Here is a 20,944-nt window from a genome sequence, read left to right as displayed (position 1 = left end):
TTATTGATAGTCTTAACACAAACATGCAAGCTATTGAAATTTGGAGTTCGCTCGATTAGTCTCTTCCGCCGCTGGGTGTAGCGTCACGATTATGTCTCGAGGTTTCCAAATGTGCTTCTGCTCGGCTGACTTTGTTAAAATTTGTCTAGCGATAAGTTTTTGTGGTGGAAAGCAGACTCGCCGGATTGGGTTATTACAGCGAGGCGTAGTTAGCTGGCTAACCATTAGCTGCGCACTTGCTAGCGGTAGCGGCCACGAGGCGTTCATAGACCTCCAAATGACTTCAGGAGAAACCGGCGCTAACGGTACGTTCGCGTATTTTGCGTTCGGCAGCAACATGTTGAGGGAGAGACTGCGCCTGGACAACCCTTCGGCGACCTTCCTCGACACCGCGCGACTGAAGGTTATTCAAAACTTGCTGTAATGTGTTATTTGTTGCCAACTGGTTCGTCACCGAGAAGCCGGCGTGGGAAATGAAACGCTTTCGCGGCAATGTCCACATTTTGGCACTAAAATGTCGTCTCAACGTTGGTTCATGCGACTTAAATCGCGGCGAAAAACCACTAAAGGCATCTTTATACTCCCGCATTGCATCACGTGACCGACGAATTGTCCCTCTGCGTCGCTTGACGCGCACACGACAAAAATTGTTGCCAAATGAATGGAACTTTCTTTTTACAGCAAGTACTTAAACGCAGCAACTGTACAGGTAGATTGTAACACGGAGTACACCATAGATACATTTGTAGAAAAGCAGAGACACACTTTCGCTTTTAACTGTGCACAAGATACTTTCAAGGACCACCACTAGATGACGCCAAAGGGATACTTTAATTGCCTTTTTATGTAATGCGTAATTATGTTATATTGTAAAAAATATGTTTTTCCAAGTGTCACTTGAAATAATAAATTAGTACAAATAAATAATCATTAGTAATTGTATAAAATATCTTTATTTCACAAATAAATGATAAAATAACAGAAATAATTTAACAATATTATTTTGAAAATAAATATACAGTATTTTTTTAATGTATCAAATTCCAAAATATTTTTGGGGTAAAAAAAACTGCAAAAAATTAAAGTATTTGCAATATTAAAAGAAATCCACTGTCAAGAAGTGCGTCGGTTAAAATAAAATTGGCGGAAATCCCTAAAAATTTGTAATATACATGTTTTTCAAAATAAGCGAAAAATTCTATTTAAGTTTATGCTCAAATTTTCTTAATAGTTTTCCAATTCTTATATTGTAAACATATTTTGCCTTTTGTTTTTAAATTAATTTTCTAGATTTAACCCCCCCCCCCCAATATCAATATATAGGCAATTTCATTTTATTTCCACCATGTTTTTAAATTTTTCCAATTTTCTTTTATTTTTAATACAAAAAGTTTTCAAATTTATAAAATAAATAATATGTTTTTCCAAGTGTCACTTTATTTAAATTTAGTGTCACTACATTTACAAAATAAAAATACTGTATATAAAAATGAATAAGTAATAATTATAATAATAAGTAATTTGATGTCATGAAATTAACAAATCTTTTTAAAAATAAATAAACTACAAATGTTTGAAATATACAACTCATAATAAAAAAAAGTAACAAAAAGTGATCATTTAAAAACAAATTGATTCTTTGACGATGTCATTTTAAAAAGTGTACTGTTGTGTGCGTCCGCATGCTTGCGTGCGCAGGACTATCAGCTGGATTTTGGCGTGTGTAGCGAAAACATGGCGAACAACTGGCACGGCGGGCCGGCCACCATCCGAGAAAGTCCCGGCTCGGAGGTGTGGGGCATCATCTGGACCATGAGCCGAGACCACCTGGACACCCTGGACCGGTCAGTCCCAATGCACGCGTGCACACACGGACACACACGTGACTTGTGTGCGTTTTTGTATTTTCAGTCAGGAAGGTGTCCACGAGGGCATTTATTCCCCACTGCAGGTGAGAGTGGAGAGCAGCAGCCATGGAGAAATGCTGTGCAAGACGTACCAGATGAACAACTTCCACGCTCGCCTGACCTCGCCGCAGTACAAACATGTACGTGTCTATATGTGCGTACACGTGTATACATGACAACTAATAGTGAATACCGTTTGCGTCAAGGTGGGGTGTTAAATTGAAAAATGATAGGGAATTTTCTTGATTTACAAAAATAGGTTTTTCCTAATTTTCTTTAGTTTTCTTACAAATATTTTCCCCCCAATTTTCTTTCTGTGACGTTTTTTTCAATTTCAATGCCCGCCTGCGTGGGTTTTCTCCGGGTACTCCGGTTTCCTCCTACATTCCCAAAACATGCGTGGTAGATTAATTGAAGACTAAATTGCCCGTAGGTGTGAATTTGAGTGCGAATGGTTGTTTCTATGTGCCCTGCGATTGGCCGGCGACCGGTCCGGGTGTACCCCGTCCCTCGCCCTAAAATAGCTGGAATGGACTTCAGCACGCCCGCGACCCGCTTGAGGAGGAGCGGTATGGAAAATGGATGGATGGATCCAAATGTATGTGCAGCACCCTGACCGGTTAGATTATACGAGCAAACACGGCAACCTGATTTTCTGATACGCAAACGTGACGCACTCTGTGGACAGAAATGATCAAATTTAAAAACAACGAGCGACTGAATAATTTTGTTTATTTGGTGATGATAACACCTTTGATGACTGCTGAGGAATTGAGGCAAAAAAAATGAAGCGACAGAAGCGGCACAAAGAGTTCAAACGCCGCAAGATTGGGTTTCAGTTTGAAACCCTAATCTTGTTTTGAAAAATAGGGTTGAAACCCTACTTTGAAACCCTAACCAATAATTCCACATATCTTGTCTGTGCGCTCTCAGGCTGGCAACGTTCTCAATCGTCTTTGTTGACCATCAACTTGACCAAAAAATATTTAAAGATTTTTCCTCAGTAGGAGACAATTGTGCAACTATAAAGACACACACTTCCACTTTGTCCAAGAAAATGCAAGTAGAGTCGTACAGTGTGTTTTTATTTCTCTGTGATGTTTGAGGCGGTCTCAATGGGTTCTCAATGCGTATCGTGTGACGAACGAAGTCGTAACGAGCTGCTAGTTGACGTGTTTCGCGTGCAGGTGGTGTGTCGAGGCGCCCAGCAGAACGGACTACCCAAGGATTACGTCCGCGGGCTGCTGGCGGTCAAGACCAACAACTACACGGGACCGTCCATACTGGACAGCATCAAAATTGATGCCGATTATTCGTAATACGCTCAATGTGATTTTAGTATGCATGTACGTAACGAACAGGAGGTTCAGAAGTCCTCAAATGTTGTGGCTACGTATTAGAAAGTATTTCTTTCAATCACAGGAAACCTTTTTTATTTTATATTACTATGAAAACAAATTTCATTGGAAAACTACAGGTTTCAGTCATTTTGTTAATAAAATACACTATTATTAAATATTAATGTATGAATAGCTGTGAATTATTGTTATACACTATTAGATTTCAACTAAAATATGTAATCTATTTTATTGTAAAGGTGTAACATATTTAAATGATCATTTTACAAATTATACTATTTTGAAAAAAAACGTTTTTTTCAATGTTTGTCTACAAAAAAAAATAGTAAAAATTTAATTTTATTTAAAATGGTCATTATCAAATGGATGGGTGGATGACAAAAATGACATTTTCAACTGTATAAAACATTTTACATAAATTAAAGTTTATTCCTAATTCAAAATTGAATAGAATTATACTCTCAAAAACAAATACACATTTCTGCAGAGGGAAAACAGCAATAGAATTAAAACTGGAGGAAACTAGTTTATTAACCACTGGAAAAAATAAATGCACATGAACAAGATATGAAACCACTTATTTTCGTACGACACCGAAGAGAAGATGAGAAGATGGAGGGGGGTTAGCTTGGGGGTTAACTTTGCGCCTCTCCACTCACGAGGAAATGTCCAAAATAAAAAATACAGTACAAAAAAAAGCAGCTGTGGTAAGGAGAGAACAGAACAAACAATAACGTATGTAAATAGATACACTGCAGATCTGCATGTGGTGACCAAAACTATACGTGTATTTATTTCCATGAGGTTGTCAGTCGTACGTTGTAACACATTCCTCACCACTTTTTTCAAAAAAATATTAAATATGCAGGAGGCCGTTAGGTCCGGAAACCTGTTGAAAAAGGAAGTTGCAACATGTTCAAATAGGTAAATACAAAAAAAATTAATTTAGTTACGTGTTAGCATACTAGTCAAAAACAAAATTGTGTGTATATATATATATAAAAATGTGTATATATACACACACACACACACACACACATATACATATATATGTATATATATACACACACACACATATATATATATATATATAAATGTGTATATGTACACACACACACACACATATATATATATATATATACACATTTATATATATATACACATACACACACACGTGTATATATATATATATATATATGTGTGTATGTGTATATATATATATATATATATATATATATATACACACACACACATAGATATACATATCTATATATACATATATACACATAGACATACATATACACATGTAAATATATATACATATATGTGTAAATATATATACACACACATGTATCCATATAAATATATATATATACATATATACATACACACACACAAAGTATACACATATTATATACACACGTATATGAAAAAGTGAGTGTGGAAAGAGCCAGGAGCAGCAAGTCTGCTCTTTTCATCCACTTCACCACTTGAAGAATGGCTCCTTCTAGTGTCCAACCAAAGAACTACAACCACGTGAGGATTTGAGTTATGTCGCCGTTTACCCTGTTTCAATTACAATCACAGTGAACCCCTGCATATTTGCAGATTGTTATGAAACTCAGCCTTTTGTCTCTGAACAACTGAACTGTTTTTCAGTAGTGCTTTGGTCCCATCTGTTGATGTGAGTTAAGGAGCTTCAGTCAGACAACAGTAGGACTTTGCCACCTCCTGGTGGCACGTGTAGGCAATTACAGAACAGCATAAACCTTTTAAGGGCATCAATTACGTGTGCATTTTCACTACGGTGGCGGGGGTTCACTGCACCCCAGACATGACAACGGCGGAAATTAAACCTTAAAAATTGTGGCCGCAAAATACATTTAAAATGTGCACCAAATGCTCATTTGTAGCCACAAAGTAGAGAAATGTGCGCATAAACTTCAAATGAATACCATTTGTTTTACCTTTCCTCTGAAACACCTCAAGATGGCACCAAGGCGCTCTTCTAATAGAAAAGTAGTGCTTTGGCACAATTTGGTGACACCTGCAGACAAATAAAACTCTTTTCACGGGGACAGATGGCAATTACGTCTGACTAATGGAGAAAAAGTTCCAATGTCACGTCTGGGGCTGTGTGAGAATCCTTCCGAGGTCAATTGTTTTGCTCCACGGGCACCTCAGCAGCTACTTTGTCATTTTCGCTTCTTCCCCCGGCCCTGGCTCCGTCCGGCTCGCCTGCCGCCGGCACCTCCGCGGCATCCGCCGGTACCTCCGCCAGCTCTTCCAGCTGCGCCTCCCTGGACTCGACAGACCTCTGCTCGGGGACGGCGAGAGGGTGTTGTAGCCGCGCGAGTCGCGCCATGTCGAAGCCCAGGAGCACGGCGGCTTTGCTGCTCCTGAAGCTCTTCATGCAGCGGATGCGCTTCTTGCTGAAGAGCGCCACCAGCTCAGACTTGCTGAGCGACAGGCGTCGGCAGAGCTCTTCCGTCTCGGCGCGGCCGACGTACGGCCTGACGTTGAAGTAGCGGGCGATGAAGTCACGCCGCTCCTCGTGCCCGCGGCGGTCCTGGGACGCCGGCTCGAGCACCAACTTGATGTTGGGGTCGGCCGAAATTTCGGGCTCCGGGGGTTCCTTCCTGCGCACGGCCGCCTTCTGCTCGCGCTCCCGCTTGTTGAACTCGATGACCTGCTTCAAAGCGGCCTCCAGCCTCCTGGTGGACTCGAGTTGCTCCTTGGTCTGCGGTGGTGTCTTTGGTTGCACCGCTGTCTTTGGTTGCGCCGGTTTGACCGTCACCCCTTGGGGCACCTGGAGGAAGTAGAGCCCCGAGGGTTGGCGAGGCATCTGAGCGGGTTTGGGCACCTGCGGAGGCGCCGGGACGGTGATTTTGGGCACCTGCGGGGGCTTCGGGGAACAGCGGCACCGTTGGATGTGCAGCATGACGGCCTGTTGGGTCACCTTCCCCGTGTAGACCCCGTTGCAGTAGATACACTTGAAGGCGTCGGTCTTGAGGATGGCGTGTATGGTGGGCGCCACCAGGTGCTTCTGCTTCAGGTGCTGCAGGTACTTGGCCTCCTCCTGGAACTTCTCGTCACAGAAGGGGCAGCAGGAGGCGTTGACTTTGATGGGCGCAGAGCAGACTTCGGGCTGACTGCTGGGCTGCAGCTTGACGTAAATGAGCTCCAGGGAGCTGGTGACCAGAGCCAGGTTGACCTCGCACTCGCCCAGGATCTCCTGGGGCGCCTCGGTGGTGACGTCGAAGTAGGGGAACAGGATGCCGGCGTTGCCCTTGGTGTAGATCTTGTAGTTCTGGCGCAGGAAGTCGCAGTAGAGCTTGCCTGTAGGGTTGTGCTTCTTGACGTGCTCCGACAGCTGCTTAACGGAGAAGAACAAGGTGGAGCAGTAGAGGCAGCTGAGGCCGTGGAGCAGGTGCTGCAGAACGCTCTTCTCCGACAGCAGCACCTTGCAAGTCAGACACTTGATGGTCTTGTCGGGCATCTTCTTGAGGAAGGCCGCCCGGCCCGCCAGGCTCTCTGTGCGGGCCGCGGCCAACTTGGTCTGGTGGGCCACCTCGATGTGCATGTCGAAGACGTTGGAGGGAAAGAGTTCGTTACAGAGGGGGCAGGTGATCCACTTCTTGGCCTGGTTGGCGGTGTGCTCGGCGGGCTTGATCGAGCTCTGCGTGACGGGCACCGCCACCTGGAGGGGCGCGAACGTGTACGTGGGCATGCCGTTGACGCGGTTGCCAGTGGGGATTAGGTGGCTCAGGAGAGACTGCGAGGTTAACATCGTGCCTTGGAGCGTCACCTGGTTGGCCGGCGGGATCTGTGCGCCGGCGGGTTTGGGCGCCGGAATCAGGATCTGCTGCGCTTGAGGCGAGGCCACCGACGGCGTGGCCGGCTTTACGCCGGGATACTGCACCACCGAGGATCCCCGCAGGGAGATGGTGGCGCCAGGCTGAAGTAAGCCCTTAGCCTCGGCGCTTGCCAACTGGACCAGTGCCGACGCCTGCGGGGGCAAGAAACCCTGGTTGCTGCCGGGGGCGCAGATCAGGGTGGCGCTGTTGGACGCTCCTTGGAGCTGCTGTAACGCCACCACGGTGCCGCTGCCGTTCTGCCCGTTGCCGGGCACCACGAAAGGCTTATTGTTCGTCGGCTTGGGCGCCAGGTTGGGCAACGTGACGTAGACCCCGTTGCCGTTAGGCGTGGACACAGCCCTGGGGGCGGCGGCGGGGGCCGCCTTGTTGTCGTAGATCATCGTCTGCACCTGCGAGGACGGGAGCAAAGGGGCGGAATGTTTTTGCTACATTTCCATGAGAAGCTGGAGAATTTTGAATTTACACAACATACTTGAAAAACTCATACTGTACGTATACTCTATTTTAGTTTCCTATTAAGAGCCAACTTTCAAATAAGTAAATTCCTGGTTAATTCTCATAAATTCCTGTCACTTTCCATCCCAAGTTTCCAACTTTGAAAATTCCCAGAAGTTTACAAGCGTACCTGCGTGCTGACGTTGTAGTGCTTGGGCTCTACCAGCATGTGGTGCAGCATCTGGTCCAGGTTGCCCGTGTTGACGTTGCACACTTTACAGCAGTACAGCTTGGCGTTGGAACCCGCTATGGGGTGGCGGTACCCGATGTACTGCTCCGCCACGCTCTCCATGTGCTTGAGGATGATGTGCTTCTTGACGGCGAAGACGGAATGCGACGGGTAGGAGCACTTCCTGCACTTATAGCGCTCAATGGCACGGTTGACCACGGCGGCCGGCGGCGGGGCCGCGGGGGCCGGAGCCGCCGACGCCGGCGGCGCACCCGGCTCTTGTGCGCGGCCCCCGTGGAACAGCAGGATGTGCCTCTTGACGGCGCGCGGGTGTGCCACGAAGACGCAGCGCTGGCAGGAGGAGAGCGAGCACAGCCGCTGCAGGTACTCGTGGCATCGCGCCACATGGTTGCGGTAGTGGTAGATGTTCTTGGACGAGTACTTGCACATGACGCAGCACATGGTGCGAGAGCGGTAAGGCCACTGAGGAGAGACGGGGACAGGCCGCTCAGTGCTGCTGCTAAAACTACTGCTAACGACAAAGCTGGCTGCGTGCTTTTTAAAAAATTGCCAACTATTAAAACAAACGACGTCATTTTGGGAGTAGTTCGGTGTCGGTTTTAGTTTTTCAAGCTCGCCGACGGTCAAAACAATTCAAGAAGACATTCCCACCATCTGTGGACTAGCTCATCAAAAATCGTCTACGTTTAATTAAAGAGTCGACAATTTGGGTCGCCGACGTAATCCTCACTAGTCGACTAATCTTGGCAGCCCTACTATCGAAAACATCAAGAAGATATTCCCGCCGTCTGTGGCTAATGACCAAAAAATAGCACTAGCGACAAAGCAATGTGCTCCATAACTTGTGCAAAACCGCAACCGCATTTCAAAACAAAGTAGGCTCGGTCATACTGCCACGGTCGACGGCTAAAGTTAGCGCCAGTGTGCGTAGCCGCTTGTCAGACGCACGACGACCGACGGAACCAATCGAGAAGACGTTCTAGGGATAGGAATGCTAATGCTAAAAACGGAGCTAACAATAAAGCGCATTGCATTTGTTATATTCCACTATTCAAAATCGATGAGATCTCTTCCTCTTTCGGACAGTTATCGAGACCAACTAGCCTCACTCTTACTAGCGCTAACGTTACCTCCAGTGGTGTTTTGCATGAAGTGCTTTAGCTATTAGCTACGTCACCTTCTTGCGTTGTCGTCCGTTATAGCCGTCGGTGAAGTCGGTCCACTCGGTGCCCATTAATGGATCTTCTTCCTTTGAGTCTTCCTTGGTGTCTTTCTCGACATTTTTACCATCAAGCTCCTAAACAGATAAACAATGAAACATTTTGATTATTACGGTTTGGAGTCGAGGAATAAATGCGAGTACCTTGAGGAAGTTCTGGCAGTCCTCCAGGCCGATCTCGCCCAGCACATTCTTCACTGCCTTGCGCGCTTTGCGGACTTTCTCCAAGTTGGTCACCGGGAGTTGATACATTCTTGCTCGGGTCCTACAGACAAAAGTTAATGCCAGACCATTGGAGCACATTTCTCAGATCGATCAAATAAAGGATTATGACGCTAACTAATCATCACAGCATGTGCACATTTACTTCCTGTTTCTGCATCCACTTCCTGGTTTTGGCAGCTTTTAAAGCAACAAACTAGTTGGTCTTTAATTACTGGAGTTAAGTTGAATTAATTCTTGTTATCCTCATCGACGTACATCGAGTTGGAAAGTGGACTTATGTCCGTTTAAGTGGTGAGTCGCCCACGTGCCCCTTTGAATAAAATTAACATCAAATAAAACATAAAAATGTCAAAATATTAAATGAAAATTTTAAAAAATACAGGTAATTTTTTTTCAATTAAAAAAAGAAAAGAAATTCATATTTTTAAAAAGGCAAAACAAAACTTCAAAAAACAAACGTAAACATTTTTACAAAATAGACAAATTTTTGAATAGATAAATTGGATTTTCTTTTTTTAAAGAAAAACAGCTAACACTAAATACAATCTTAAAAATAAAGTCAAAATAACTCAAAATTATACATGAAAAATAAATAAACAAAAACTCAAAACTCAAAAAGCAACATCCACGCAATCCCACCAGATGCTCGATAAATGCTGTCACATCATTACCCCCTAGTGGCTGTGAGTAGCATAGCTGATGACATCACAGCCATCAGACTGGACGCTTGGCAAGTGCTAGAATCTTCCTACCGGCACATCATTAATGAATATCATCTCAATCCCTGTACTAGGAATACGAAAGTCATTTCTTTTATTAATCCAAATTGATTACTCTTTTTATTGAGGCAGATTTTTGATGGAATATCTTTGCATTGTGCTTCAAGAAGTTATATTCAATATGAATATATGTATGTCAGAAGAGGGACGTGAGCAGCCATTACTATAAACAAGCGTGCGCGCGTGTCGCGTTTACGTGTGCGTGCCCGACTGATTGGGCGTCGCGGTGACAGCATCACGCCGGGTCACAGAAGCCTCCTCCACGCCCCTGACAACCGAAGCCCCGCTGGCGGACGTCTACCTGCTCCGGGTTCCGATCGAGGTAGGGTTAGGGTACGGTCGTTCCGCGTTCGCCCTACTTCCTCCACTCGTCCCCCCGCCAGCCAGCCGAGTTTTGTCCGTATTCTTCCTCCGCCGCCGGCACAGTCAGCCGAGCCGCATCCCGTCTTCGAACGGCCGCTGCGGGAATCCAAAGCGCGTAGTTAGTGACTCGAGAACGAGGACATTAGCGATTTTTTTCGCTACGGCTTTTTGTCCCTTTCTTTGCCGTTACGGAAAAAAATGGCGCTCAAGTTCAGGATCTGACGTAGCAGTTGCCTCATTTGCATACCACCTAAACTGACCAATGGGAGGCCTCCTAGCTTTTTAGCTAAATAACTTTTGACTAGCCTGCTAACGAGTTTCAGCTCACTTACAGAGTTCGAGTCAACAGGTTAGTAATTAACTTTTGGACTTTTTTGAACTTTCTGACTTGCTAATCGGTTTTGTGGCTTAAACGTGCCTAGCTAGGTGTTGGGGGCGTGGCTACGGGGGGGGGGGGGGCGTCGCGGGTGATCACGTGGTACACGGCCGAGTCCGGCCAATGGGCGGCAGGGAAAGTGAGCTAAATGGGTGGTCCCTTTCTTGGGTGACGTCATATCAGGCCACTTTTATTGGCCAATCACACGTAGGCCACCATATTGCTAGGCGCAAATAAGAACTTAGTGGTGGAGAGTAGCATTGCAAGCTAGTTCAGCCAAAAATTGAAGCTAGCTATTATCGCAGTTTAAAAATGTTTCATGTATATAAACAAAAATAGAAATATGGCAAATTTCGCATTTATGCAAATCTCAGCGCTTTCCAAAATATGCGTTTTTAAGCTAAACTAGCAATTTCCTTTTTACAGAAACCTCAACTTTCAGCATGCTATTTTTTCGCAAACCTCCCAACTTAGCAAATTAGTCAAAACTAACTTCTGTCATTTTACCAAAGTTTAGGCTAGCTACTATCACCAGTTTTTACAAGAAATCAGTCAAATTTGACTAAACATTCAAAATGGAAATTTTCAAACTTAAAATGTAACCATTTTACCCAAAAATCTAGGCGAGCTACTACTGCAAAAAAAAAAAATTTCATCTCACAAGTATGTCAATATTTACATTTGCAAACCTCTTAACTTTCAACATTTAAAAAAATATTTAAACTTCTGTATATACGCAGAGCTCACCACTTCATATTATGCTCACTGAGCAGGCATATGAAAGTTTAAAAAAAAAATTATTGGAAAGAAAAAAAAAAACTAAATCCCCGTTTGTAATGCAGTACTTATATTTTTTAAAAAAACCTGACATTTACACAAACCTCACTTCTGACACATGCTCGCATATTAGGAAGTTTTTAAGTAACCATTTTACTAAATAAAAAAAAAATTAAGTAAACTGAGGCTAGCTCCAATACCAATCCCAGTTCCAACATCGTGTTTTTTTGTTTTAAGCAAAAAAAAAAAACAAAAATGTACACACCTTAGCACATCCAACAAAATGCATCTTTCACATTCATACACTGTCAGGGCACAAAGACAGCATCACGCTCACATTCACACATTGAGTCTCCAATTAACCTTACATGCATATTTTTTGTAATGAGGGAATGGGGAACAGGGAGATTTAATTGCAAAACCATATTCTAACAAAGATATATTTGTGTCAAAGAGGTAAATACAGAGTGTATTCTACAAAACCTTGGCATTTACATTGCAGCAACACCAATATTCACTGTAAATCAATCACACTGACTCAGGATGAATGATTTCAGTCAGAAATGTATTAAATTAATCACTTTCATTACTTCAACAAACAGAATTTACAGTCCAAAAAAAACAACAGGGTGTGGTCCATTAGTGCTTTTAGACAGCAAGTCACTATGAATACATATTTTTGTTTGCAACACAGACAAAGGGGCAGGTTGCCTTGAATACGAAGATAGCTGTCCAAATGGGCCAGTGGATGACTTGGTGACCATTTTGAGGTGACAAATGACAGTCACAGCACATATGAAGCCTTTCAGGGAAACTGAAAAAAAACCAGACAATATCTTACTAGGATAAAGCTGTTGCCGTGGCCACAACTCGATCCAATAAATAGGAGAAGGGAAAAAAAAAAAAAAAGATTCTGTTCAGCTATTCTAGTGTCTGAGGTACGTCCATTCTTCAAACACACACGCGACGATAGAGATCATTAGCAATTTTGTCAAAGGGATTATTATTATGACAATAATAAAGAGCGCAAACTCCCGCCCCCCCACTGCTGGGTTAGTGTGGCCGGTAGGGGGAGGGTTCCATCTCCGGAGTCGTCCATTTTGTTGCATAACATCACTTGGGCAGGATTGATTTGAAATGACAGAGCAAAAAAAGAAAAGGGGGGGGGGGGTATCTTGTAATAAAACGCTGGCTGGAATGTTGACCACAGCAAGACGCTTGGGGCAATTTTTGGGGTACTACACGAAGGAGAAGGTCTTGACGGCGCCGTCCAGCGTCATGCCCCCCTCCTGCATTTCATACCTGCGGACCACAACCAAGCGTCAGTGGATTGGCATGCTGCGGGGTTGACAATCTTGAGTTGATATTTTAAATCAGTTTAAGTTTTAAGTTTTTTAAGGTTTAAGTTTTTTAATCAGATATTAAAACATGAAATTTCTATATAGCCCTTTTTTTTTAATGTTTAAAGTTTAAAAATGTACTACTTATCAGGTTGTAATACCTGTATTACTTATAGGGGTTTGACTATAAACATGATAAATAAAATTAAAATAGTTTTTGGGGGGGGGATTTTAAAATTTTGATTTGTTTGATTTAAATAACTATGAATCAAATAAAATTTATATTTAAATTATTATTTTTTTGTGGGGGGGGGATAATTTAAATCATTACTTTAGACTGATGTAGATTTGTCTGATTTAAAGCATGATATAAATCAAATGATTTAAATTGCGATTTGTGTTAAATCAAAACAAAACTCATGATTGAAATCATGAGGTTTTTCCCCCCCCCATTCGGTTTCAATCAAATTATTTGAATCCGGAATTTGTTGGTTTGTTTTAAACCAAACGACGCCGATGACAATCTAAAGCACGTCAGAAGAACACCTACCAGTCCGAGGCGGCGGCAGCGTAGTAGACCGGCGGTTGCGGCGAGGCGCACGTGCCGCCGGCGTGGTCGTCCAGGCCGCAGGCGCCCATGTTGGCGAAGAGCAGCCAGTCGCCCACGCTGAGCTCGGGCAGGAGGCAGCGCTCCACCACCAGGTCCAGCTGGTCCAGCGTGGGACCCCGCAGGCTGCTGGGGCACACTGCTGCGTCGGCGCACGGCGCGCGCTGCGTGGAAAACAATTGACACAATGTAAACCAATGGTAGTTTTGAACAAGGTTGAAGTTGTTTAAGTGATTTACAGAAAGGGAAAAAAATATTGATGTATGATGATTAAACAGTCATGTTTTTTGCGCATACATTTTTGGTCAGTGGGAGCCTTTGGAACCACAAAAAAAAACACTAAAGCAGTCAAATTAACTGAGTTGCTTATTTACATATCTGATCGCCACCAGAGCCCCATCACACTAATATGTATTATATGGAAAATAATTCATTTTGTGTGTATTTTTGTAATTAAGATTTATTCCTCTCTCTGCTCCTTTTCATTACAATTTTGTGTTTTCATGTAAACATTTGCTTTCTATTTTGCAATAAAAAACACTTGACAAATAACACTGGAATTTTAAGTATTAAAATCCTAAAACGTATTTGTTAGTTATTTTCAAGCTAGTCTGAAGTTCTTTAACTTATACATGTTAAAAAAAAAAAAAAATGGCTCCCTGATGATTGTATACCAGTTTGTGTGTGTGCGTAAATTTCATTAAACTTTAGTAAATGTGACAATAAGGAGCGCGGAATATGGGCTCAATATTATAAAAATATTTAGAATTTTCAGAAAATACACTGCTTACAAAAATACAAACTGAATTGTCTTCAGTTGGTATACAATTACAAATTTGTCAAAAAACCTCCAAATATAGAGACCGCAGATACATTTGAGTCTTGAGGCTTTGTAAGAATTTTGAATGGGGATTGAAGGATTGTGTCATTCCTAATGACAATGGAAACTCAAATGTAAGACTCAAGGATGGAAAGGATGTGTTGATGTTATGGCAATAAACAAATTTAGGAATTGAAAATGTCAGTCTTGGGGAAACATTGAACTAGGTCAAAGGAACTGGTCTTAACCCTTGTATTGTAATAAATACAAAATGGGAACACGCTCCAAATAACTTCTGTGTTGCTATCAGTTAGCTAAGAAGGTGATTGGAGTAGGACACGCGTGTACAAAGCACGCCCGTCCGTGTACAGGGTCAGTGCACATTGTTAACAATCTCAAGATCCGCCATAAACCCCGACCCACTTTCAGACTGTCAGGTGGGCGGCCTTCAAACCTTGTGCACCGCTGGCACGGCGATGGCGTTCCCCAGGAGCTTGACGCCAAACAGGCCATAAACGCCCTCGTTCATGTAGTACAGGAACTCCGCGTCCTCGCCGTTCTCACCTGATCATACGCAGGTTGGAACACGTGCAACAACAACAACAAGACAGCGGAGTAGAATTTGAGCACCGGCCGTATGTTATAATTACGCAACGTGCGTGACTCAACGGTCACGCGTCCATATTGTGCGGCCCGAGCGATTAAGTAGACCCACCTGGAGCTAAGCCGTCCCAGCGGCGGGTCACCGCCTCCTTGGCGATCACGTTGACGGCCAGGCTGAAGGCCGACGCCACGTAGAAGGAGCCCGGCTGGGCCAGCACGTGCACGCCGGACAGCGGCGGGAAGTAAGTGTCCAGCAGCGGGCTGAGGGCAGATTCCACCTGCATACGAAACAGCAACGTGTACATTTAGAGTTACATGGCGAAATTCTAACTTCGGGCTGAGTTTTCAAAAACATTTTGGAGGCAGATTTGTCTTGAGTAAAACTTCACACTGACACAATAATGAAAAACAAATTAGTCGCAAATTTGCATTGTCCATCTGTCTAGTACACTCAGTTCAAATTTAGTAGCAATCGGACAAAATCTCTAATAAGACTCCATTTGAAGGGCCACTGGAAATGTCCAAACTGACACTAAAGCGGACAGTTCAAAACAAAATGGCTGACTTTGTTTTTCCGGGCTTGAGACTTTTTTTGTGGGTCAACTCGTGATAGACATGTCTACCAAATTTCAGGTTGCCAAGTCAAGATGGCTTCAGGGGGTTCCAAAGTGTGTTACCCAGCTGACATGTTCTCTCTGGAAAAATGTCCACTTCCAATCAAAATGTCAGACTTTCTGTGTGTGCGTTTTGGGACATGGCTTACATATGAGCCTACTCTGGCTTTTCTCCGGGCACTTCGGTTTCCACCCACATCCCAAAAAGATGCGTGTTAGGTTCATTGACAACTCTAAATTGCCCGTAGGTGTGAATGTGTGCGCCAATGGTTGTTTGTTTGTATGTGCCATGCGATTGGCTGGGGACCAGTTCAGGGTGTACCCCGCCTCCTGCCCGATGATCGCTGGGGATGGGCTCCAGCACGCCCGCGACCCCCGTGAGGAGAAGCGGCTCAGAAAAATGGATGGATGGATGGTTTTTCAAACAAATTACCACAAATCATTGTGACAGACTTCCTGTGTCTTTTCTTGCCAAACTGAACCGAAAATGGCCGTTTCAAACCCAAATGAGCCTCAAGTGGCCGGCACTCCCTCACGCTCTCCACTGATGTAAACAAACGGCTAGCGTGACATACCTCCTAAAGAGTAAACGCGTCTTATCTGTGTCCTGGCTGACGCTAAACAGCAGGTCGAAGTCTGACATAATCAAGATGTCATTTAAGGTATTGTTGACCTGTTTGAGTTGGAACTCCGAGCCGTTGAATCCACCGCCGACGTCCAGGATGTTCATGTCGAAGCCCAGGTCGGCCTAAAACGAGCAACAACTCAACGTCAGGCTCCAAAAAAGCAAAGCATTGGGACCACTCAAGCTACTGTGCACCGGAAAGGTATGCACAGCGTTTCCCATTTTAAACACCCCCCCCCCCCCCCCAAAAAAAGCAAAACAATCCAAATACTTCATAGCACTTCACTCTTTTGCCTCATTCCAAAATGGATTATTTTAAATGGACATCTATTGAGGGATCTGAAACTTGTTGGAGGTGCTACAAAGAGGAATGGCCTTTGGAATTCCATTTTGGAATAATGCTGTAACAAAACAAATTGTGACAAAAGTTGTAGTGCATCCAGAACATAGTCCGAACTTCACTTTTTCCCCCACATTGCATTTTTTTTTTTATTTAATACATTTGCAAAAATATCCAAAAAGACAAGGTTGTAATGTGATGTGTGCAGAATTGTGAGCATTTTTAATTCCATTCGGGAATAAGGCTGTTTCATAAAATATGGAAAAAGCGCAGCGCTGCAAATCCTTTTGGGACGCGCCGTCAAGAAAATCCTGAGCGCTCACCCCCATGTCGAAGACACAGCGGGCGTCGGCAAGCGCGTGGCTGTAGGCCCGCTGCGGGTCCTGGCAGGAGGTTGGCACATGGAAGGCCACGCCCACCACCAGCACGCCGAGCTCCTTGGCCGCCTCCAGCAGGTGGCGGCAGCTCTTCAGAGACGCGCCGAAGGCCACGCTGGTCTCGGCCATGTGGGCCTCTGTCCTCAGCTGCAGCAACAACCTGCGAGACCACATTCAATGTTATTCAGAAAATTCTAACTTCTTTTCTTGTCACCGGTCTTGAGCAGTAATGCTATTAGGTTCACTTCCTTTCTACAACCGCAATTCCAATGAAGTTGGGACGTTGTGTTAAACATACACAACTGTGAAGGCACCATTAATGCTGAAAGGGACATACAGGTTTTGGAGAAACTTATGCTGCCATCCAAGCAACGTCTTTTTCATGGACCCCCCCTGCTTATTTCAGCAAGACGATGCCAAACCACATTCTGCACGTGTTACAACAGCGTGGCTTTGTAGTAAAAGATTGGCCTGCCTGCAGTCCAAACCTGTCTCCCATAGAAAATGCGTGGCGCATTATGAAGCGCAAAATACGAGAACGGAGACTCCGGACTGTTGAACAGCTGAAGCTGTACATCGAGCAAGAATGGGGAAGTATTCCAACCTACAAAGCTTCAACAATTAGTGTCGTCAGTTCCCAAACGCTTATTGAATGTTGTTAAAAGAAAAGGTGATGTAACACAGTGGTAAACTTGACCCTGTCCCAGCTTTTTTGGAACGTGTTGCAGCCATAAAATTCTAAGTTCATGATTATTTGCTAAAAACAATAGTTTGTCAGTTTGAACATTAAATATCTTGTCTTTGTAGTGTATTCAATTCAATATAGGTTGAACATGATTTGCAAATCATTGCATTCTGTTTTTATTTATGTTTAACACAACGTCCCAACTTCATTGGAATTGGGGTTGTACTTACTTGGCACGCGGTTGGAGGCGCGCAATCTTGGCCAGCTCGGCCTCGTTCTCGCAGACGAGGTGGCACACGCCGTGCTTGGCGGCGGCCTTGACGAGCGCCAACTGCTTGCAGACGCCCGACAGGATGATGTTGTCGGGCGGCACCCCGCGCTCAAGCGCCAGACTGACTTCGACCTGCGAATGAATGGAAAAGCATCCAAATCAGCATTGAGCTCGTTGCTTAAGTAGGCGACAAATCGGCCGAGTGCGCTTGAATGAAATCAAAATGCTCACTTTGCTGGCGCAGACGAAGCCCAGGCCCAGGGAGGCGAGCAGCTCGACGACCGCCGGGCTGCGGTTGCAGCGGAGCGGGAAGTACGGTTGCAGCCGTGGCGCGGCGCTCTGCCAGCGTGCGTGCTGGCGCATCAGAGCGCCCAGGTCGCCCACCATGAAGGCGCTCTTCTCCGCCTGTCGGACAACATCCTTAGCTTGAAGCATGTGGCACATATCTTAAAATATAACGCAAACACGCAGAAGCTCTAATTGCGTCAGTTCACAGACGTATATTAAAGAGTTAACTGTCGGCTCCATTTGAAGTCATTTGCTAACCAAATAAGCACCACCTACTGACGCTCCCAATGTGGGCAGACTTGTACACAAATTTCCATTGCAATACTAAGGATGATTTATTTATTTTTTTGTAAATTGACCACATTACCCTCATAATAGTTCCAATTTATTCTGATAAACTGACGATTGCCTTCCACGTAATATTCCAGTTCTAGCAAAATTACGAGGTTACGCGAAAATTTCTAAACCTTGTAAAAATGTTCATACTTGTAATTTCTTTATTTTTTCCTGTAAAATTATGACTTCTTGTGAAATGAGTAAATTTTTTTCCGTCATACAATGAAGTCTGGATTCACACATTCGAAGTTATGTGGAGACGGCATCTTTAGCGACAATTAGCGTGTTTGTGCTACAGGGAGCTACACTTTGTCGCAGTAACTCAGAAAATGATGACTTTAAAGTCATACAATTACAAGTTTAGTAAAAGTATGACTTCATGGTAATATTTAAACTTCATTCTGGTAAGCTGACATTTTGTATCCCCGCATTGATTGCAATTCTACTAAAACTATACACAAGAAGAATCGTGGCTTTCTTCTTAACCTTTTTTTTAATATAGTTCAACTTCATTCTGATAAAAATTACTTTTGTAAAATTTCTACTTTTCCCATTTGATATTACAATTTAGATAAAACTACAACACTTTGCTTTCAAAATTGTGACTTTTCTTGCGGTATGATTTTTTCCCCCGTTAACTACTAGTAACTACTAACTACTATAACTTATGTACTTTTTCACAATGTGTGGCCTGCCCACTATTTTGCAGAAACAAAATTTTGCGTCTGACATTACTTTACAGATATCGATACGTTTATAGATTATGTCACTGAGGTTTATGTACGGACCAGAGCTTGCTCGCAGATGCGCTCGTCGATGACGTCGTCGAGGGTGGCGCCGCCCGAGAGCAGCTCGACCGTGTAGCCGGCGGGTCGGTCTGCGAGTCCTTTCATCTTAACCGTATTCCAGCGATCCAAAAATCATAAAGAAGGGGTGTGAGTGAGTCGGCGAGAGGGTCACGACTGAGCCAAATGGGGGGTCCTGCCGGTTATGCAACAAACTGGGAAAGGGGGCCAGGGGGCAAAAAAAGAAAAAAAAAAACATCATTAGATGAATGTTGGGAGATTCCGGGGCAGGCGAAACAATGCGCTCACGGGGCGGACTCACATGGACAAGTCGGGAGACGGACCTGTCCCGCTATCAGCTAGGATCCCAAGGCGGCTCAGCGTTGAAGTCGAAGTGCTCCCGGTAAAGAGCCGCCCCTAGGCCCTCTGGGTAGCGCTCATACACCTGTGCAGAGACAGGGGAGCCCTGCGCACACACATTGAAACACTCGCAATTAACAATATAACACCACATAGTAATCTTATGTCATATGGAAGTAAATTCAAGCATGCCATTGTTTTTTCCCCCTGTAGATGGATAGAGATATAGATATATAGGATAGATTATTTATACTTTTGCATGAGTATCTGTGGCTCTACTTAATCACAAAGTGTGAGTACTTTTGCCACCCCTCTATGGAATTCAATAACACAACCCACTTGTTTCTAGCCTGAGGAACACGTCTGCCCTTTAAAACTACTAAAATGGCCACGTCCCGAGAAACGCAAACTGCGCATGCGCAGCAAACAACTTGACAAATGAGATTAGCGATTCAATGGCGATGCCAAAACCGAATATGCACGTTAATAGACATTACAACGCGACCAATGTCGCATAGGGGGATAATTGTGTTGACTCGGCATACGTTGGTTTGGAAAAATTGAAGATTTGTTGGCGAAAAAGAGGACAGATGAATGTTGTGGCGTCGCCAAGCACGCCGCCATAGACGCTGACGTTAATGGCTCACGTTATAAATAGCCCATCAAAACTAAAGCACCGTCGGTCCATACGAGGTATTCAATGTCCCACGGTAACTTAGCCTAGCTCGGTAATATTTTCTGGTATTTGAACTATGCGTTGCGACATTCGAGTCAACGTGAGGAGCGCACAGAATCAGTGCTGTCACGTTTGGGGCCATGGAGGCGGAAAAGAGCAGCCCGCCATGTTAACTGCACACAGAAACACACACACACACTTCGCTGCCTGACTTACGTGAGATAACGGCCAGAATGTTTTAGAAAATCGTCTTCTCTTTTTCGGCGGAATTTTTAAAGAGTAGTGGGCCCCACGTTAAAAGAAAGAACGGCGGCTGTTGTGGCCATATGGCTCGTCGAAGCGTCGGTGTAGCGGAGATCCTGTCTCGTCGACGGTGGGAGGAGAACTAGAGCGGCGGCGGCGGCGGCAGGAAGTAGCAAAAGTTCAGCAGCAGCCCGTGGGCGTGGCCTCTACCACGCGTCAGCCCAATCAGCGCTCGGCGTTCCACTGGGGCCGAACCAAATATGTATTTCCGAGCAGGGCGGGGCTGAGCTTTATTTGCGTTACGTAATGCTGCACTTGCCGGTGGACGGACAGCGGACACTCGCCGCCGTCATTCAGGACCCAGGGCCGCCTTGCGCGTGCTGTCGTCAGGTCGCGTCACAAACATT

At 44.5% G+C, this 20,944-nt stretch overlaps 3 protein-coding genes across 6 annotated transcripts; 1 reads left to right on the top strand and 2 right to left on the bottom strand.

The window, feature by feature from the left end:
• The first annotated feature begins 22 nt into the window (after positions 1 to 22).
• LOC133395697 (gamma-glutamylcyclotransferase-like) lies at positions 23 to 3,429 on the top strand. Its single transcript, XM_061664826.1, has 4 exons — positions 23 to 403; positions 1,699 to 1,844; positions 1,912 to 2,047; positions 3,095 to 3,429. The coding sequence occupies exons 1-4, from the start codon at positions 92 to 94 to the stop codon at positions 3,224 to 3,226; spliced, it is 726 nt and encodes a 241-aa protein (XP_061520810.1). The 5' UTR covers positions 23 to 91; the 3' UTR covers positions 3,227 to 3,429.
• Positions 3,430 to 3,622: 193 nt separating this feature from the next.
• Positions 3,623 to 11,070, bottom strand: adnp2b (ADNP homeobox 2b). Of its 4 annotated transcripts, none has more exons than XR_009767254.1 (5): positions 9,192 to 10,228; positions 9,006 to 9,125; positions 7,769 to 8,290; positions 5,233 to 7,532; positions 3,623 to 4,154 (listed from the first exon to the last, which is right to left on the bottom strand). XR_009767254.1 is itself a non-coding variant. In XM_061664609.1 (5 exons), exons 2-5 carry the CDS (start codon positions 9,297 to 9,299, stop codon positions 5,421 to 5,423), a joined length of 2,862 nt encoding a protein of 953 aa, XP_061520593.1. In that variant the 5' UTR covers positions 9,300 to 9,312; positions 10,353 to 11,070; the 3' UTR covers positions 4,533 to 5,420. The 4 variants fall into 4 exon arrangements, 3 of the variants coding, with proteins under 3 accessions (XP_061520593.1, XP_061520594.1, XP_061520592.1); XM_061664609.1 differs by lacking the exon at positions 3,623 to 4,154 and adding an exon at positions 10,353 to 11,070 and having other exon boundaries at positions 4,533 to 7,532; positions 9,192 to 9,312; XM_061664610.1 differs by lacking the exon at positions 3,623 to 4,154 and adding an exon at positions 10,248 to 10,337 and having other exon boundaries at positions 4,533 to 7,532; positions 9,192 to 9,312.
• A 1,043-nt stretch (positions 11,071 to 12,113) lies between these two features.
• Positions 12,114 to 20,681, bottom strand: azin1b (antizyme inhibitor 1b). The gene is made up of 11 exons (XM_061664611.1): positions 20,511 to 20,681; positions 19,581 to 19,724; positions 19,262 to 19,473; positions 18,081 to 18,254; positions 17,809 to 17,981; positions 16,840 to 17,053; positions 16,225 to 16,299; positions 15,050 to 15,215; positions 14,789 to 14,898; positions 13,458 to 13,678; positions 12,114 to 12,869 (listed from the first exon to the last, which is right to left on the bottom strand). Exons 3-11 carry the CDS (start codon positions 19,364 to 19,366, stop codon positions 12,806 to 12,808), a joined length of 1,302 nt encoding a protein of 433 aa, XP_061520595.1. The 5' UTR covers positions 19,367 to 19,473; positions 19,581 to 19,724; positions 20,511 to 20,681; the 3' UTR covers positions 12,114 to 12,805.
• Positions 20,682 to 20,944: the final 263 nt, after the last annotated feature.

This window comes from Phycodurus eques, chromosome 20, assembly GCF_024500275.1.
Source record: "Phycodurus eques isolate BA_2022a chromosome 20, UOR_Pequ_1.1, whole genome shotgun sequence".
Taxonomy (NCBI): domain Eukaryota; kingdom Metazoa; phylum Chordata; class Actinopteri; order Syngnathiformes; family Syngnathidae; genus Phycodurus; species Phycodurus eques.
This window is presented reverse-complemented; position numbering and strand designations above follow the sequence as displayed.

Bases quoted from the DNA above. Each gene is read 5' to 3' on its own strand.
- LOC133395697 (XM_061664826.1), top strand. From the start codon at position 92: ATGTCTCGAGGTTTCCAAATGTGCTTCTGCTCGGCTGACTTTGTTAAA. The intron at 1,845-1,911 runs GTCAGTCCCAAT...TTGTATTTTCAG, and splicing joins CACCTGGACACCCTGGACCG to TCAGGAAGGTGTCCACGAGG. The intron at 2,048-3,094 runs GTACGTGTCTAT...TTTCGCGTGCAG, and splicing joins CCTCGCCGCAGTACAAACAT to GTGGTGTGTCGAGGCGCCCA.
- adnp2b (XM_061664608.1), bottom strand. From the start codon at position 9,350: ATGTGCTCCAATGGTCTGGCATTAACTTTTGTCTGTAGGACCCGAGCA. The intron at 8,291-9,005 runs GTGACGTAGCTA...GTCTCTCCTCAG, and splicing joins ACGGACGACAACGCAAGAAG to TGGCCTTACCGCTCTCGCAC. The intron at 7,533-7,768 runs GTACGCTTGTAA...CCGTCCTCGCAG, and splicing joins ACTACAACGTCAGCACGCAG to GTGCAGACGATGATCTACGA.
- azin1b (XM_061664611.1), bottom strand. From the start codon at position 19,366: ATGAAAGGACTCGCAGACCGACCCGCCGGCTACACGGTCGAGCTGCTC. The intron at 17,982-18,080 runs GTGAGCATTTTG...ATTCATTCGCAG, and splicing joins GCTTCGTCTGCGCCAGCAAA to GTCGAAGTCAGTCTGGCGCT. The intron at 17,054-17,808 runs GTAAGTACAACC...GTGGTCTCGCAG, and splicing joins CGCCTCCAACCGCGTGCCAA to GTTGTTGCTGCAGCTGAGGA.